Genomic DNA, 19,136 nt, shown 5'->3' with positions numbered 1-19,136 from the left:
CACCTTTATATTAATCTAACTATTAATTAGAAGTAGGTTTAATATTTTCATCTATTAGGAATCTTATTGGCTTTTGATGTTTAATTATGGGAAAAGAAGAAGAATTGAAGACGTGAGAATAAGTTATATTGGAGGAACAAGTCAAAAGAAGACCTTTGGATAGCAAGAGTTTTCAGGGCAAAATTTCGTGTATTTTATTACTATATCTCCAGGCTAAGCGTGGGTTTACACCAATCTTAGCCTGGAGGCCTCAAAAAGCTCTTTTGTTGTTGTCACTATTAGGCTACGTGTGGGAAGTTTCCGGGATAAGCATGACAACATCAAAATGCTCCGCTGAAGTCTCATCTCATCAAGCTAAGCATGTCGAAGGCTGAGGCTAAGTGTGAGAGTGTTGACCTCTTGCGTCATTGAGCTGAAACAAAGGAACTTTGGCTAATGATTGGGGATTCAAATCATTCACTGCTAGACTCTTTCTTGGGCATTGTGTGATGGCTAGAAGAGCTCTCCAATGGCTTCCTCTCCATGACTCTTCATTTTTAATTTGCATAAGTTTTTCTTCTTTAAGCTATGAGTAGCTAGGCTCACCCTCATTGGAGTTTGATGTAACTAAACTCAGCCTCTTATATACATTTTGAGTTATCATTCTATATTTGTTCAATATTAAATGTTCTCTTTTGTACTTAATGCTAGCTTTGGTTTGATCTCCCTTTGCTTGATTATGCTTTCAATATGATTGGAAAATGTTTTTGAACCTTGAAATAGACAAGAACACCTAATGGACTGTGTTTAGGTAGGGGTGGGAATAGGTTAGACCGACCTACATGGGCCAACAACCTGACCTATATAAAGCTTGGTCTGACCTATTCAATTAAAACGTTAGGCTTAGGCTTATTAAAAAGTCTTATAAGCCTGATAGATTGACCTATATATATGTATATATACTTATATTATTTTTTGAGTACCAATATATACTTATATTATTTTTTTGGTACAATTAATTGTTTTTTCTGAAATTAGCAAACTTTGATTACACATTACTACTCCATAACTTTCATTCCTATAATAAGACTTTAATTACAATTTAGGTGTGAGTTATGTGTCCTTTTATATTCCTTGTTATTTTTATTGACTTTCCTATTCCTCTTAATGTTTCCTTTAACTTTTCTATTACGTTCCTACTCTAGAGGAAATGAATATTAATGTGAAAAAGGCTTTTAAAAAGACTATCAGGTTAGGCCAGACTTTTAAAAAGGTCATACTGAGTCAAAATAAAAGTCTTTGATAGGTTATAGGTCAAACTCAGACCTCAAAAATTCATCGTAGGCTAGGTTCAGGCCTTTTAAAGTTTGGTCTAGCCTGACCTATTCTCAACCCTATGTTTAGGGATAGAGTACTATAGCTAGTCAAGGGTCGACAGTTTAGTCAAGTCACGGAACGTCTCGGGCTCTTATTTTTAAGGAATTAGGGTTTTGTGTGTTATAAGGTGATGACAATAAATAAACTATAAGTTAGTGAGTAACTCTTATATGCATGAGGGGATGGTTTAGTGAAGTCAATCCCAACCATAATATCATTGTTAATTTAAGCCCATTTCCCTACTCTTAAGCTATTTGAGAAAATTTCTAAAACAAACTTAGCTTCTATTTCCATTGTTCTATTTTCACTTCTTGTTGAGTCTTTAATTCAATATCATCCTTTAAATTCTCGTTTTATTTGTTGTTTTAGTAAGTAATACACGTGAAAATTGCTAAAAGTTGCACAAGCCTCTTGAGAAACCATGCATCAACTTTCCATTTTACTACTTTGTACAACTTGATTCAATTGCTAAGGAGATAACAGTACCTAGATTTTACATTTAGTATGCTAAATAGAATTTGAACATGAAAATTAGGATGCTTCGAACTCTTGAATCTCCTGTCAGAATAAGTTTTCAATATCACAGAACCCATATAATAATTACGAGAGATTTCATATTCTATACTCTTTCCGATCAAAACTATTGACACAAACTGCATATTTAGTCTAAAATATCCTCTTATAATATCTATGATGAGAAAGGAATAGATCATAATTACCTAGACCATATTAAAATATAGGGGTATATGTGGAAGCAAATATAATTAATGAGACTAAAAATATGTAAAACATAAATAGTTTTGGGGAAGAAAAAAACTAAAGCATCAACAATTTTGGTCCAGAGGGAATAACATATAATATATTGGGGGGTATTAGAGATCTAAATGCCAAATCTAATCCGACCAACCTACTTACCTCCATTTGCGGGCAATCGGGAAAGATGCTTCTCACTTTCCCACATTCACTTACAAAAAGGCTTTGAAGATTTGTTAGACTCTTGGCCATTGAAAATGATATTACATCTTTTAATTCCCAACAACTATTAACATCCAAATGTGTCAAATTTTTGAAAGAGGAAATTCGTGAAGATTGGTGGACACTCCATATTATGTCAATCGGGATTGAGGACAACTCCATTCTCTCTAATTTTGAAACATCAATCTGCAAATAGACACATGATTAGTGTATCCAAAAATTAAATATATTTTTAGTTTCTCAACTTAATTTTGCAATAGAAATATGTCCTTTTTTTAAGAGTATAACACCTTACAAACTCCTTCCTTTTAGTTTAAACAAAAAATGTGAAAAAGAAGTTTGAGCTGTAAAAGATAAAGACATTTAGAGGATAATTTTAGACTTCACACCTTTTCGTTGAAGAGTTCTTTTTGCTTTCTCGATGGAATGGGATAAAATCCAACAAATTGAGATAAAAACTGTAGCTTCAAAGAGCGTAATTCAGGAAACATAAGCTTGACTTCACCAGTGCTTTGCGTTTCCACCTGGACAATCTCCTTCAAAGAGTTACATTCTAAAACTTCAATTGTTTCAAGAACAGATAAAAGGCTAACCACAGAAATTAAGAAGACACTCTTCAATTGACCACAGAGATTGATCTTGATGACTTTCAGTTTACCAAAGGAGGGTTCTGAAAGTTTACAGGAGCATATATTAACAATCTTTTTGAGATTATTGAGACACAATGACTCCAATTTAGGAAAAGCTTTTTCAGGGTGCTGTGACTGTTCTCTGTCCTTTGGATGAATGAGAGATTCAATTGTAGAATTATTTACAATCGACAAATGCTTTAGATATGGAAATCCCTTTAAATTCAATCTATAAAAAATATCTTGGACAGCATTGAGTTCTTCCAGAAACAAATTTTCAACTCTTTCAAACAGCATTTTGATCCCCTTTAGAGAATGAATATTGTCATTTTCACCTTTCAATCGAATTGCCAAGAATCTTGATGTTTCATACTTCTCTGGCATCTTGAAATCAGCCTCTAAATATGCAGCCAAATCTCCAATAACAATCTTGTAACTATATAACTGGTCAAAGAACAAGTTCTTCGGCAAATATGAAACATCTGGGATTTGTATGTCTAGAGTTATCAATTGATTCAAATGTTTCAACTCAGAAAGACTAGCTTTTTTACTTTCATGTGCTTGTCCTTCAACCTCCCATTGAATCAAGGTGTTTCTCATATACAGATCCTCCAAACTTACCAAGCTTGATATGACACCAGATGGAATTTCTTTAAGTTTAGAGCAATTACTTATGTCAAAAATTTGTAGCTTTTCTAACTGTTGCAATTCAACTGGCAAATTTTCAATATCAGATCCTGAAAAACTCAAAATTCTTAACTTTTTCAGCTTGCCTATGATGGACAAATCCTCATCTAGCACACATTGCTCCAAACAAAGCATTCTAAGTTCTGTCAAGGATGAAATCGACAACTTCGAGAGGGACAGATGAATGCCAGTCAATATCAACACCTTGAGTTCTTTCATTCCTTTAAAAAAGTTTCTGGGTATTTCGAGATTTGGATTATTATTGTTAACGTGGAAGACTCTAAGTCTTCCATAGTTTCTTTTCTTAAGAAAACCCTCAATGAAGTCACAATAATGTAAGGAAATAGCAGCATACCTTTCAAGTTTATCAGGCCGTTCATCTATTTTTCCCTTTGACATTGTAAATAAATGGTTTTCCTTGTATGCTATTGACAAAGCCGCATTGCGAACAGTATCTTGCATGGTAAAATGATCACATGAATAACCGTCAGACAGCAAACCTGACTCTTTTAGCTTTGCAACCAATGCATATACTCTGTCTCTAGTTTCCCTTACTGTGTAGATCCCTTGAAGAAAACCCAAACCAATGCAATATTTCACCAAGTCCATAAATAATGCATCACGACCCATGCGAGCACAAAGTAAGAAAGTATACTTGAGTTCCTCATCTTCTAAAAGATCATAACTCAACTTTGTTGACAATTCAGGTGCTCCAGTTAAATTCTGCCATTCAAGCTTTCGATGAATATCCTCCCATACGGAGCGGCTCTGATTTTTTAAGGCCCTTGCAGTTGTAACTATTGACATTGGCAACCCGTTACACTTATTGGCAATTTGAGCTGCTAAATTTTCAAATTCAGAATTCTTGTCACCTATTCCAGCCTTTTTCTTGAACAGCATATGTGCCTCCTTCTCCTTTAAGACTTCCAAAGACAAAATACAGTTTGCTTTCCCTTCCATTTGTCTTAATAATGCTTGTTTGCTTTCAGAAATCATCAAAATTTTGCATCCCTTGTACTGACTAAAAGTTTCTTCTTTTTTCACCCTTGTCGCACTAAGATCATTAAGGGCTTTTCCTTCTTTGGAATTCTTAAAGCCATCAGTGCCAAAGGATTTTCCTTCTGTAACATTCCTTTGGCTACTGCCATTATCTATTTCATATGGAATCCCCAGCATATTCAAGTCCATTTTGTCCCAAAGATCATCTAGGATTACAAGGGTGTTCTTCTTATCATTCTTTAATATCTTTTGTATTCTAGCAGCTCTGGCAATGTCACTTTCCTCGTCCAATGTAACCCCCAACGTGTCGGCAATTTGTCCTTGGATTTTTCTTATGTCAGGATTTTTTGTTAGGCTTGCCATGGTCACTACGTCAAACATCTTATCTTTTAAGGCTTTCTTAACAACTTCTTTGACTAAGGTGGTCTTTCCCACGCCACTCAATCCATGAAGACCAATCATTCTAACACTTGGGTCTTCCAATTCTTCGATAATCTTTCTCATTGTTTCTTCTCTCGATGGATAGCTTTCATAGCCAACGTTAGAAAAAAAGGCTGCCATTGAAGGTGGACCAGGCCAATAAGACAAGGTGTCAAACTTTGCCGTTTGCAACAACCCATTGGCCTCCCTTATAATGGCATATGCTTCTCTGCTCCGACCATACCTTATCCCTGGCTTGGGAAGGTAACCACTCTGTAACAAGTTAAACTCTGCAAGTTCACGGTATCTGTCATTCTTGAAATCCTCGTATTTGAAAAAAAGCTTATCCACCCTGTCTTTCCACTCTTCAACTTCAACATGAATTTCTCTCCCACGTCGATGTTCTTCCTCGTCAATTGTATGTTGAATTACATCTCTCTTTTTCTTGAGCTTCTGAACAACACATTCTAGTTCACGAACTCTTGCCTCGTATGACTTGAGATGAATCCATTGATCCTTTAGCCATGCCTTTAAACGAGGTGACGTCAGGAACAGATGACACACAACAATTAGAGAACCCATGCTACATCTCAATTACATCTTCTTCTGCATGTACACAAATAGCAAAATAATATTAATTTAAAGAAAATATATGTGAAGTAATGAATTTAAAATAATAGGTGAGACTTGGAGGTTTTGTTTGCGGAAGAGCATTGCTCAGGTCAGACTCCAACAGCGTACTGACACTGAGAGTTTGGAATTGAGTGAGGGGAAAGTGAAATTGGGAGAGTTTGGAGTAGAATCAAGGAGATGGACTTTAACAGTGATTGGAAACTGACCTATTTTGACACCTAATTACAATATAATTTAAGATCACGAAAATGACAATTTAAGAAAGTCCCCAAATCCAAATATTTTTGTTGGAAATTATACCATTTAATTCAAGGGAACTTTTGGAGGGTTGATTTTTACACAATGTTAGCTTCCTGGTTTAAACAGATTCAGCAAATGGAATCCAAATTGAATGGTTGCTCCTATTGCTGCTGTGGCATACTTTCTAAAACTTTCGAATATTTTAAAGTTGAGTTTTATGATTTGGAATGTTCACCCAAACAAATGTTTTAAGATATAAAAGTTCTGTTATCAATGACACCCAAACCAAGTTATATTATATAACCTTGATTTACTTACAAAGCCTTTTCAAAACACAGCAAACCTACAATTACTTTGTTGTTCTGCTACATATTGAAGCTTTGATTCTCATGTTTAATTTGAAGAAAACAAATAAAGAAAAAACTTAATTAGAGTTAGAAGGAATAAGCCTTCATATGCACAAACTCAAGGAATGAGTAATTCATATGAAGTTAGGCATAATGAGATTGTTGTCGCAGCAAATTTTGTATCAGCAACAAGACTATTTTGTAGACAATAATGATACATGCTTTATAAAAATATAAGAATACTAAATCTTGTAACAGCAACAATATTACTGTAAATTCCAAGAGGGATAAATGTATTTTTAATTAATCTAAATTCTAAAAAGGAAAGTGTTGTACTGTTGACTCTATATTTGATTGGTGTCTCTACCTATTGCTTGTAACCTCTTTAACTGTCATGACTGTTATAATTGTTGGGGTTACTGCTATATAAATAACTCCTGGATGTTTTCCATGCATAGTGTATGTATATAGAGCCAATATTGATTCAGAGAAGAATAACAACAACATTCTTTTCTTTGTGCCTTGTGTGTGTGTGTGATTATATCCTTTTTCTAGTTTTGATCTTGTTGTGCAGTATCACAGTTCTTGAACCAACAAGTGGCGTCGTCTGTGGGGAACAACGCAAAGGTTAACAAGATCATTCAAGAAATGGCAACGAAGTTTGACATTGAGAAGTTCTTTGGCTCCAATGACTTCGGGCTATGAAAGATCAAGATGGAAGCAATCTTGATTCAACAAGGATGTGATGAAGCGTTGAAAGGGGAGTCAAACATGCCGCCAACCTTGACGCATGCAGAGAAGAAGAGTATGATTGACAAGGCCAAAAGTGCAATCATATTGTGCCTTGGTGATAAGGCACTAAGGGAGGTTGCAAAGGAGAAAACTGCGGCTGGGATATGGGCAAAGCTAGAATCACTATACATGACCAGGTCTTTGGCCCATAGGTTGTGTCTCAAACAACAACTCTATTCATTCAAGATGACGAAATCAAGGACGATTGAGGAACAAATCGCAGAATTCAACAAGAACATTGATGATCTTGAGAATATCGGGGTGAAACTAGAAGATGAAGGTAAAGTTGTCATTCTTCTAAATGTTTTACCTAAGACCTTCGAGCACTTTAGAGATGCTCTTCTATATGGGAAGGATCAGCTAATTACCTTGGAGGAGGTGATCACCTCAATTTGAACCAAAGAATTCCAAAAACTCCAAGATTCAAAGATTATAGAGGAGGTGTCATCTGGTCTAGCAGCAATGAAAGGAAAAGGCAAGTAGGGAGAAGGTAAATGGAAGAAGTCAAGGCCTGAAACCAAGAAGCAGGTCTGATGTTTTAAATGTCAAAAGGTTGGCCACATCAAGAAGCATTGCCTTGAGAAAGGTACCAAGGCCTCTCGGGTTACTGAAACTGCAGATGTTGCAGAGGCTTCTAAAGGATATGAATCTGCTGGGGTCTTGGTGGCTTCATCTGATGATTCATAGAAGAGTTGGGTCATGGACTCAAGATGCACATACCATATGTCTCCTGTAAAGGATTACTTCGAGGATCTTGAACAAAAGGAGTATGGAACAGTACTCCTTGGGAACAACAAGGCTTGCAAGGTGCATGGCATTGGGACTGTCAGACTGAGAATGTTTGACAATAGGGAAATGCTGCTACAAGATGTGAGGTATGTTCCAAAACTCAAGAGAAACCTTATCTCTATAAGCATGTTTGATCTTATGGGATGCACTACAAAGGTTGATAATGGGATGATGAAGGTGTCTACTGGAGCCTCAATCATTGCTAAGGGAAGGCGAAGCAATGGCCTATACATCCTAGAAGGATCCACAGTAATTGGACAAGCATTTGTTGCAAGTCAAACAATGGAAGATAAGTCTAAATTGTGGAACTTGCGGCTAGGCCACATCAGTGAGAAAGTCTTGATAGAACTTGAAAAATAGCACCTATTGATGGGTGATAAACTCCATAAATTGGAGTTTTGTGACCAGTGTGTCTTGGGGAAATCTCACAGGGTGAAATTTGGGACAGGTATGCACACCTCAACAAGACCTTTTGAGTATGCTCATGCAGATCTATGGGGACCATCTAGGATCCAAACACATGGGGGTGGATCCTATTTCTTGAGCATTATCGATGACTATTCAAGAAGAGTATGGGTCTACATCCTAAGGAACAAAGCTGAAACATTTCAGAAGTTCAAGGAATGGCATACTCAAATTGAAAACCAGCAAGGAACCAAGTTGAAGGTCCTAAGGACAGACAATGGGCTTGAATTTGTCTCAGACCAATTCAATATTTTCTGCACACATCATGGAATCAAGAGGCACAAAACAGTTGCTGGTACCCCTCAACAAAATGGCCTTGCAGAAAGGATGAATAGAACCATCCTGGAAAGAGTTAGATGCATGCTTCTTGGAGCAAGTTTGCCCAAGGTTTTCTGGGGAGAAGCTGCAAACACAACTGTATATTTGATCAACATGAGTCCCTCATCTGCCCTTGAATACAAAACACCAATGGAGGTTTGAAGTGGAAGTCCAGCAAATTACTCTAACCTAAGGGTATTTGGAGCCTTGGCATATGCACATGTCAAGAAGGACAAGTTGGATGCTCGAGCTATAAGATGTCTATTTCTTGGGTATGCTAAAGGAGTCAAGGGATACAGGCTGTGGAGGTTGGATCTAAAACCTTCTAAGCTCATCATCAGCAAAGATGTGACATTTGATGAGACAAGAATGAGAATGTATTCTGAAAACTCAGAATGTGGAAAGGAGAAAACTCACATTGAGGTGGAGCCTTTTACTGATAAGGTGCAAGAAAACACTCAGATAAATCCAATTACTGACCTAGATAATATAGCAGAAAAATTGGACACTCAGTTTCAAATTTGAGGAGATCAGATCATGCCATTAATGACTACCAACTGGTTCGTGATAGGGAAAGGAGAATTCCTAAACCAAACAGAAAGTTTGCTCAAGCTGATCTCATTTGCTATGCTTTAACAACAGCTGAGGAAATTGAAGGATCAACAGAACCAAGGAATTTCAAGGAGGCACATGAAAGTGAGGAGAGACAACTTTGGCTTTATGCAATTGAAGAAGAACTTGAGGCACTCAAGAAGAACAATACTTGGAGGCTTGTGGAACTACCTAAGGGACAAAAGGTAGTTAGCTGCAAGTGGATCTTCAAAAGGAAAAGTGAAATTCCCGGGGTTCAAAAGACAAGATACAAGGCAAGGTTGGTGGCTAAAGGATTTACTTAAGTTGAGGGTGTGGATTACAATGAGATATTTGCACCTGTGGTAAAGCATTGCTCTGTCAGAATTTTGATGTCAATTGCCAACCAGTTCAAGCTACACCTGGAACAATTGGATGTCAAGACAGCCTTCTTACATGGAGACTTGGAGGAAACCATTTACATGAGGCAACCAGAAGGTTTTGCTCTGGATGATAGGGTATGCCTCCTGCAAAAATGCTTATATAGCCTGAAACAAAGCCCAAGGAAATGGTATAAGAAATTTGATGATTTATTGATAAAGATGGAGTTCAAGAGATGCAGCTATGATAGTTGTGTTTATGTTTTGCACCAGGAGGATTATCTATATCTCCTACTGTATGTAGATGACATTTTGGTGGCTAGCTGCAACAAATGTATGATCAATGACCTAAAGTCAAGGCTGAACTCAGAATTCGAGACGAAGGATCTTGGGGAAGCTAGACAAATCCCTAGTGTTGATATTAAAAGAGATCAGCTGAAAGGAACTTTGCTATTATCCCAACAAGCCTATATGCAGAAGGTAGTGGAGAGGTTTAGGATGCATCAGTCCAAACCTGTGAGCATACCTTTGGGGCAGCACATAAAGCTCTTAAAAAGCCAAGGCCCAATATCAGATGATGATAAGAAGATGATGGATGCAGTTCCCTATACTAGTGGGGTTGGAAGCATCATGTATGGAATGGTCTGTACAAGACCAGACTTGGCTCATGCTGTGAGTGTTGTCAACAAGTTCATGGTGGAACCTGGTCAAGCACACTAGAAGGCTTTAAAGTGGATGTTGAGATATATAAATGGAATTTTGGACTCAGGCTTACTGTATCAGAGAAACTCTCAAGGTGGAACAGTGATTGAAGGGTTTATGGATGCAGATTTTACAGGGTGCTTGGACACAAGGAAATCATTGGCAGGATATGTGTTTACCTTGTTTGGAACTGCAGTTAGCTGGAAATCAAACCTCCAATCAATTGTAGCTCTATCCACCACTTGAGCTGAGTATAATGCCTTGGCTGAAGGAGTGAAGGAAGGTCTATGGCTGAAAGTGATGCTACATGAATTGGGGATTGAACAAGAGACTATCCAGATACATTATGATAGTCAAGGTATTATTCATTTGGCCAATCATCAGATGTACCATACAAGGACCAAACACATTGATATAAAGCATCACTTCATTCGTGAAGTGGTGGAATCAGGAGCAATCAAAATAGTGAAGATTGCATCTAAAGATAATCCAGCTGATATTTTGACTAAATCCCTGCCAGGGGATAAATTTGACAAGTGCTTAAGCTTGGTAGGATTTGACTGAGATTAGTGCTGTTAAAAATGTAGAGTCAAGGTGAAGATTGTTGTATTGCTGACTCTATATTTGATTGGTCTCTCTCTCTCTCTCTATATATATAGAGAAACTACCAAGAACTAAAAGAAAGAACAAATTTTGTATTAATAATATAGTAAAATTCCTCCTAATTGATTTTGTTAAATATTTTCCCTCAGTTTTTTGTGTCATTCTAATAGTTAAAAGAGAAAAACACTGTAAAATAATGTCTTTTTAATGGATTAAATTAAATGATATTCATTTCATATAATTACAAATTTACATGATTGATAGAAAATGTCAAATTAAAATTTACTAAATTTGTATAGTTAAAATAATAGTTAATGTTAATTAATAATTGATTTATTTGCTTCAGTTGCTTACTTGAGAATATGAAAACTAATAACAATCATCCAAGATTAAAAATAATATATTATTCATATTAAAATATTTAAAAATTAAAATATGATGTAATCATTAAATCTTTGAAATATTCACTAAATAAAAATTAAATCTATAAAAAATTTAAATTGTTTAAAATTAATTGTAAACTAGTATAAAATTAAGAGAAAAAATTATTAAATATTACGAGAAACTTTTAAAGATGTTATTTTTAATTATTTTATTATTATCACTATCATAATTATTATAATTATTAATGATTATTGTCACAATCATCCCTAGCATGATAATTTACTTGAGAATATTTCTCAAATTATTTTACATCAGAATAGCTATTTTTTTAATATCCAACAAACATGTAACGATCGAACAGGACCCCATTTAATTGATATTTTGTGTACAATGAAAAATAATTGAATACCCCACTCGCAGATTTTGATAAAATGACAATCTTAGAGAAAAATGACATGATAATTCAAATATTTTAAAACTTAATGATTAAGATTTTGTACATGGCAGAGTGTAGTTATAGGACAACAATGTTTAAATGAACTAGGGGTGAGTGACATCAAGCAGAATTGTCGTAGGGTATCTTGTCGATCTGTATACAGAGCCTTGCATGTAATGTTGCTTGCTTTTACATACCTCGTGCTTAAGCTAATTTTCTTTCAATTAATGGATTTCTTAGCTTATAAAAGATAATTAATTAAAGTTAAAATCTAATTAATTTAGTACAATAAAATTTATAATTGAAGATCGTAATGACAGTAACCATCAAGACAGGTGGTAATAGCCATGACAAAAGTGGACATAATTCATAACATCAGTGATAGGGACACAATAATAAAAGTGACACTGATAGACCGAAATTTAAAGAAGAACCACTCATTCTTATCCACTTTATAGTCCACTGCGCAAGGAGGTTCACACAAAACTATCTTTATAGGTAGGATTTAATACACCTCCATACAGTGTCAAAAAAATAATTAAAACTATCTTGACTTATGAATCAATGAACAGCAAACCCATCAAACCAAAGCAGACCAGGTCAAGCTTCAATTCCAATGAGCAAAGCAGAGTTGGGGTTTATACATAAAAATCATATCCATGCAACCAACCAGATAAGCATAATCATATATTCAACCAAGGAAAATTGAAATCCAAGCAAGAGAAAAGAGAGCTTGCCTTGTTAACTAGTTTTGTAAAATTAATGTTAATTAAGGGTATACTCTTTTTGTCAAATTTCAAAATTGATGAATTCAAAAATTGGATCCCGAAATTCTAGTAACAGCAAAGTTCTAGTTAATTCTAAGTAGCAGACATTTCAGATTAGTTATAGATATATAAATTAAACATGCGTTGTGTCGACGTTTAATATTTTTTTCTTTTAGAGGAGCAATACAAGATGAACTGCAGCATGGCAGCATCGCGAAAAACCTCAAGTTCAAATAGGAATGATCAAATTGCCGTTAGTGCTTACCTGACCAGTATGAAGGCACCAAAAACAACCAGAAACTCCGAAGAACGCAAAAGAGAGAAAGAAAGAAGCTTTGATGAAAACGGTGAGACGAAAGAAAAGCCTACAGAATCCTTCCTTCGCTCCAATCAGTTCAAAGCATTGATATCACTTTGGAAATGAAGTTGCCAAAACCACTGTTGACACACTAAGATTTGTAACACGAATTAGGTGATGACTGATGAGAGTAAAACCAATCCTTGCTTTGAAAAATACCAAATACTCCCTATAAGGAGAGAAAAAAACCACGTTACTAGATCTCTTGTTGTACTTATATATATAAATGAAACCTTAGTCTTATGACTTAATTTTCTTAAAGAGACAAACAAATACTGTTCCTCATAATCTATTTAGAGTGATACCATCTTTCCCTAGTCTTTCATAGGGATATTTATGGCTACATTTGTTTTTTTTTTTTATCAAAAATCACTTTAATCAAACTTTTAAAATATATGTTGTTCATTTTGTTTTGATTTTTATTTAAAATAAAATCTAAAAAAAACAAATTAATATATTCCGGTTTGATTCGGTTCAATTTTTGTGATTCTAAATAAATATTATTTCATTAAAATTGATATATTTTCTTTTCATCTTTTAAATTAAATTATATTTATAAAAAAATTATTCATAACAATTTATCAAACTTATTAATATGTTAAATTTTCTACCAAAAAAATTTGTCAAATTTTCATATTTTAAATCAATCATATCTTGAAAAAGTCATCTAAAATAGAATGTGGTATACATTGTATTGTATAAGTTTAATATACATAACACTACAAAATATTATGAAATTCAAGTAATATACACATAAAATACATAATACTAAAGTAATATAAGAGTTGTAGTTTTGTTCGATTTAAACAACACAAATTGTAAATCGAATCAAATTGGTTGATTTAAGAAAAAAAATATTCAAACAAATCCAAAAAAAATCAATTTAGTTTGATTTTTTTATTTTTATTTTAGATCAGTTTGGATTTGAACACTCTAGTCTCTCGATTTTCTACCATGTTATAGCTTGTATTGAATCTTTGATTATCAATTAAATGTCATAATTATTTTTTTCTTGAAAAAATAAAACTTAGAATATCTTTTGTATTAATTATTTAAAAAAAATCAATCCAAAATATCTTTTCAAACATTTTCACTTATGAAATGGACTGTAGATTTGGATTATACTAGAACAAATCCTAAACAAGTTTCTATTAGTTAAACATCGATTTGATCCATCTTGTACACTAAATTGTTAAAAAAATTAAAATTCAATTAAATTAGTAATTAAGTGGAAAACATTAAAATATTTAGATTCTTTGAAACATAATTAAGGAGCATTATGATATTTTTTTTGTGTATTTACATGTATAATTAATAAAAATTAAAACTACATTCGACAAAACATTTTAGTTGTCTTTTTTTTTTATTAGTTAAAAAATTTGTTTTAGTGTTTGATAAATAAGATTTTTTAGTAACTTATAGTGTTTTTTGAAACATAAATTGAAGTAAAAAAATTTAAAATGCTAGTCTTTAGCTTCTAATTTTTTTATATTTTCTTTCATTTTTATCCTTAATAAATATATCAAATTCTCTTATTATATTTTTTAAAATAAATCAAAATTTTATTATTTTTATGTTATTTTACACTTTTCATCTACATCAACAAATATTTATAATTTAATAACCTAACTTTTCAATTTCTAACTAACGCAGCTTCTTTCAGCTAATTTTACTAAACATAGGCTAAAACAATAAATATATTAACGATTAGAGAAATAATAAAAAAATTTAATGTTATTAATAAATAAACTAATTTTCTTAATCACCATTAGTCAATGAAATATTATAAAAAGAACTGAATGGAGTAATTCATGTAGACTGAAAATATTATTTAATACCATTTTTTTAATTTCATTTAAAAAATAAAATTATTTCTATTTTTTCACGTTAATTAATGAAAAACTTCAATTTCATAGAAAACTATTTTAAATAAAAATTGTATTAGTCGATATGTTGTAGATGATCTTTAGGGAACTATTTTTCTTTATTTTAAAGGTAAGGTAATTGATATAATGAAAATCCAATGGTTATTGATTTTATTTTTTTTTGAAATTTTGAATTAAATACATAATATTTTAAATAAATATAGTATTAAATACAAAAATTAATTAAAATTTAATTATATCTTAAATAACATGATTTGTTTGTTTATATTTAAGATAAGATTAAGACAAGACAAAATACTGACATATTTATTTCTATTTTCAATATCTAATTGCCGCTATTCATATTGATTGGCCACCTAATGCAAACATTGATTAATTTGCTTATCCCATTGGATGTTAGAAAGTTAAATGGGGTAGAGCTGTTAAAAGGATTAATTGTACTCATCAGATGGGTCACGGCCACATGGGTTTAGTTTTGTGTTTATTTAATTTTAACTTTTAATATACTCATTTTTTAACTAAAATTTAATACACAATCATGTTCTCTAACATATATTATCTGTAAAAAAAAGTAGTGTTATGATGTGACAATTAGGAGAGAAAAAAACTACCTATAAGGAGAGAAAAAACCACATTACTAGATCTCTGTTGTACTTTATATATATATAAATGAAACCTTAGTCTTATGATTTAATTTTCTTGAAGAGACAAACAAATGGTAATATCTTTTCCTGGTCTCTCATAACGAGTTTTTGGCTCAATTTAGTTTGATTTTTTTTTTTTTATCAAAAAGTCAGCTTAGTCAAACTTTGTTTAGTTTGATTCAATTTTTATTTAAATTAAAATTTGAATCAAACCAAATCAATATTTTACCGTTTGATTCTTGTGATTTTTAAAAAAATATTATTTCATTAAAACTGATATACTTTTTTTCATCTTTTAAATTAGATTACATTAAAAAAAATTGTTCATAACAATCCACCAAACTTATTAATATGTTAAAACTTTTTATAATAAAAATCTTTCAAATTTTCATATTTTAAATCAAATATATTTCAAAAAAAATTATCTGAAAATCAATGATATACATTATGTAAGTTTCATATATATAGTACTATAAAATTCAAGTAATATACATATAAAATATATAACACTAAAGTAATATAAGTATTAATATAAATATTGTGGTTTGATTTGGTTTAAAAAAAATATAAACTGTAAATTGAATCAAATCAATTTGAAAAAAAAAATCCAAACAAATTAAAAAAGAATCACTTTTATTCATTTTTAAATTTTTATTTTGGATCGGTTTAGATTTGAATATCCCTAGTCTCTCACTTTTCTATCATGTTATAGCTTTTATTCAATGTTTGACTACCAATGAAATGTCATATTTAAGTATCTTTTTGTAAAAAAAAAAAAAAAATCTGAAATATTTTTGTATTAATTATTTTTTTTAAAAATGAATCTAGAATATCTTTTCAAAGATTTTCACTTATGAAATGGACCATCAATTTGATCCATCTTGTATACTAAATTGTTAACAAAAAAACTAAAAGTCAATTAAAATAGTAATTAAGTGAAAAACATTAAAATATTTAGATTCTTTGAATCATAATTAAGGAGCATTATGAGAATTTTTTTGTCTATTTACATGTATGATCAATAAAAATTAAGGTCATTTTTAATAAGATATTTTAATTATTTTTTAATTATTTTTACTAACTAAAAAATTTGTTTGACTATTTAGTAAATAATTTTAGTGATTTTTAAAATACTCTTGAAGTAACATTTTTTATATTTTCTTTCATTATATTCTTAATAAATTTATCAATTTTTATTTTATTTTTTAAAAATAAATTATAATTTTATTATTTTTATGTCATTTTATATTTTTTATTTATTTTAACAACTAAATTTATCGAATATTTATAATTTAATAATATCTAACTTTTCAATTTCTAGTTACCAACTTCTAGTTAGGTTTCAACTTACAACTAATTTTTCAGTTAATTTTACTAAATATGGACTAAAACAATAAAAATATTAACGATTAGAGAGATTGAAATAAATTTAATGTTATTAATAAACTAAATAATTTTCTTAATCACCATTAGTTAATCGAATATTATAAAAAGAACCGAATGGAGTAATTCATGTAGGCTAAGAATATTATTATTCTCATTTCATTTTTTTAATTTCATTTAAAAATCAAATTTATTTATATTTTTTTCACATTAATTAATGAAAAAAAATTCAATTTTATAGAAAACTATTTTAAATAAAATTTGTATTGGTTGATATGTTGTAGATGATCTTTAGGAAACTATTTTATAATAAAAAAAAATTCTTTATTTTAAAGGTAAGGTAATTGATATTATGAAAAATCAATGGTTATTGATTTTTTTAAAAAAAAAATATTGAATTAAATACATAATATTTTAAATAAATAAAATTAATTAAAATTTATTTATATCTTAAATAACATGATTTGTTTGTATATACTTAAGATAAGATTAAGACAATACAAAATACTGACATATTTCTTTTTATTTCACTATCTAATTGCCACCGTACATATTGATTGGCCCCCATGATATTTAAAAAAAAAAACAATAACATTAAATTTTGGTGTTTTAATGATTTCTTGGCTAGGCTAATTTATAAAACAAGTTATTATGACAACTTTGAGCTTCTACCTATTCAAAATCAAATTGAATACATTATCATGTTCAATCTCTTAAAAATATTTCTCAAAATTAACCTGTCATTTTATATTTTACTATGTTCATGTCCATGCTTGTATACAACGAAAAAATAATGTGCAAGAAAAAAAACAAATTCACTAGGATTCCATGTTATTTGCTCTGTATGTTGCATACTTGCATCAGAAAAAGACAACCCGTTTTCAAGGCTAGCATAAGTGAACAACAATGGCAATAAGCTTCTCTGGTCAGATCACAATTTTCCTGATGCATACTATCAACAAATTAAAGTGAGGTAACTAGAAAAGATCAAAACAACTCAGATAGAACATATATGTATTCAATTAACATTCTCAATTCTTCATATGTGTAAAGGATGAGATCTTCTTACTCAATTATTCATATTATTGAATGTCCATGAGAATAAGCTGTTCATATTTATACTTACAAGTCAAGGGAATCTGTCATCATATTTACTAACTCAGGATGCCTGTGTTGCATGATCACAGAATTAATATCACGTTTACAGAAGTTTCCGTCTATCAGCACCATGAATTTCTTTGGTAGTTTCACACTGTAACATTGACTAAATGACACTCCTTGCTAGGATGGAAAGTTCAGAGAGGAACTCCCAGTGTAAAGCTTCTAAGTTTTGGTAATGAGCAGATAGTCAAAAACTCAAGCTTCTTGAATGTAATCTCATCTTAACCTTCATTCCCATCTTCATCTGTATCACCTTCACCGTTACCTCCATTTTCATCGTTATCTTCATCATCATTGCCTCCTTCTCTGTCCTTAACCACTATTGTTTTTATTGATTTACAATTTGTTATGTGCATTTCCTTCAGTACAAGCAATGTTTTGGCAGTTGAAAATGTGAACAAATATTTCAATAATCGACAATCCTTTAAATTAAGCTTGATGAGATTAGAGAAAGACACAATGGACGGTGTCAAGTTTGTCAAACAATGGCAGTTCCGAACAAGAAAGGTTTCTAAATTTTGAAGGAAGGGGCTTATCCAGAAATGCTCTAATCCTATAGATTTTTGTTAATTACATATATCTGCCACCTTAACTCCTTTATCATTCACAATATTGTATAATCTTAGAAATCTCTGCCTTAGCACCTCACCCTCCATCCATGGATCATGCAAAAAAAAGAATTTCCTTCCCCCTTCCCACCTTTCTATGGAGCATACCTGAGAATCAATTTGGTTGTAGTTTTGGTCCCCCAAAGTATTTATGTCATCCCACCAAACTTTGGTGCTCAGAAGAAGGAAAGAACAAAGGTCAGGAGAGACAACAAAATTGATCATTTTATCAAAACTACCTTTCATAGAAAAATATGCTTACTTTCCCAAGAGGTTAAACGGTGCCGCACCTCTACCACCACAGCTTGCCGTGTACTCCTCCTAGGGTTAGCCGCTTAGCTCCTATCAATAACGATCCAATTGATTACTGATGCACACTTGCATTAATTCATGTTAAGTATGTTTATGAAAGTATTTGAATTGAAACAATACTTGTGACAATGAAATAGCCGGTTAGCAAAAGTTGACGGATTAGATGAGAAGTACTAATAATTAACCACATCTAGGTCCTATTAAGACTATCAAGCGAAGTCTTTGAGTTATGGACAAGAATTCATCATAAGAGAACATCCACAAAAAAAGATAAACTATCCAGGCATACTAG

At 31.8% G+C, this 19,136-nt stretch overlaps 1 protein-coding gene across 4 annotated transcripts in view; it reads right to left on the bottom strand.

The window, feature by feature from the left end:
* LOC114418493 overlaps positions 1–13,047 on the bottom strand; it is a 28,872-nt gene extending 15,825 nt beyond the window's left edge. For 2 of the 4 annotated variants that reach the window (XM_028383861.1, XM_028383859.1), the window contains exons 1-3: positions 12,758–13,046; positions 2,721–5,672; positions 2,272–2,517 (exon numbers count right to left, since the gene is read on the bottom strand). In XM_028383861.1, coding sequence (XP_028239662.1) covers positions 2,272–2,517; positions 2,721–5,648 — 3,174 coding nt within the window. In that variant the 5' untranslated portion in view covers positions 5,649–5,672; positions 12,758–13,046. Of the gene's footprint in view, positions 1–2,271; positions 2,518–2,720; positions 5,673–9,580; positions 9,769–12,757 lie in introns of all 4 variants that reach the window. The other 2 variants (XM_028383860.1, XM_028383863.1) reach the window with 2 other exon arrangements.
* Between the last annotated feature and the right edge of the window lie 6,089 nt (positions 13,048–19,136).

The sequence above is a fragment of the Glycine soja genome, chromosome 7 (genome assembly GCF_004193775.1).
Source record: "Glycine soja cultivar W05 chromosome 7, ASM419377v2, whole genome shotgun sequence".
NCBI classification, from domain to species: Eukaryota; Viridiplantae; Streptophyta; class Magnoliopsida; order Fabales; family Fabaceae; genus Glycine; species Glycine soja.
The sequence above is the reverse complement of the archived record's forward strand: the minus strand, read 5'-3'. Positions and strand labels throughout refer to the sequence as shown.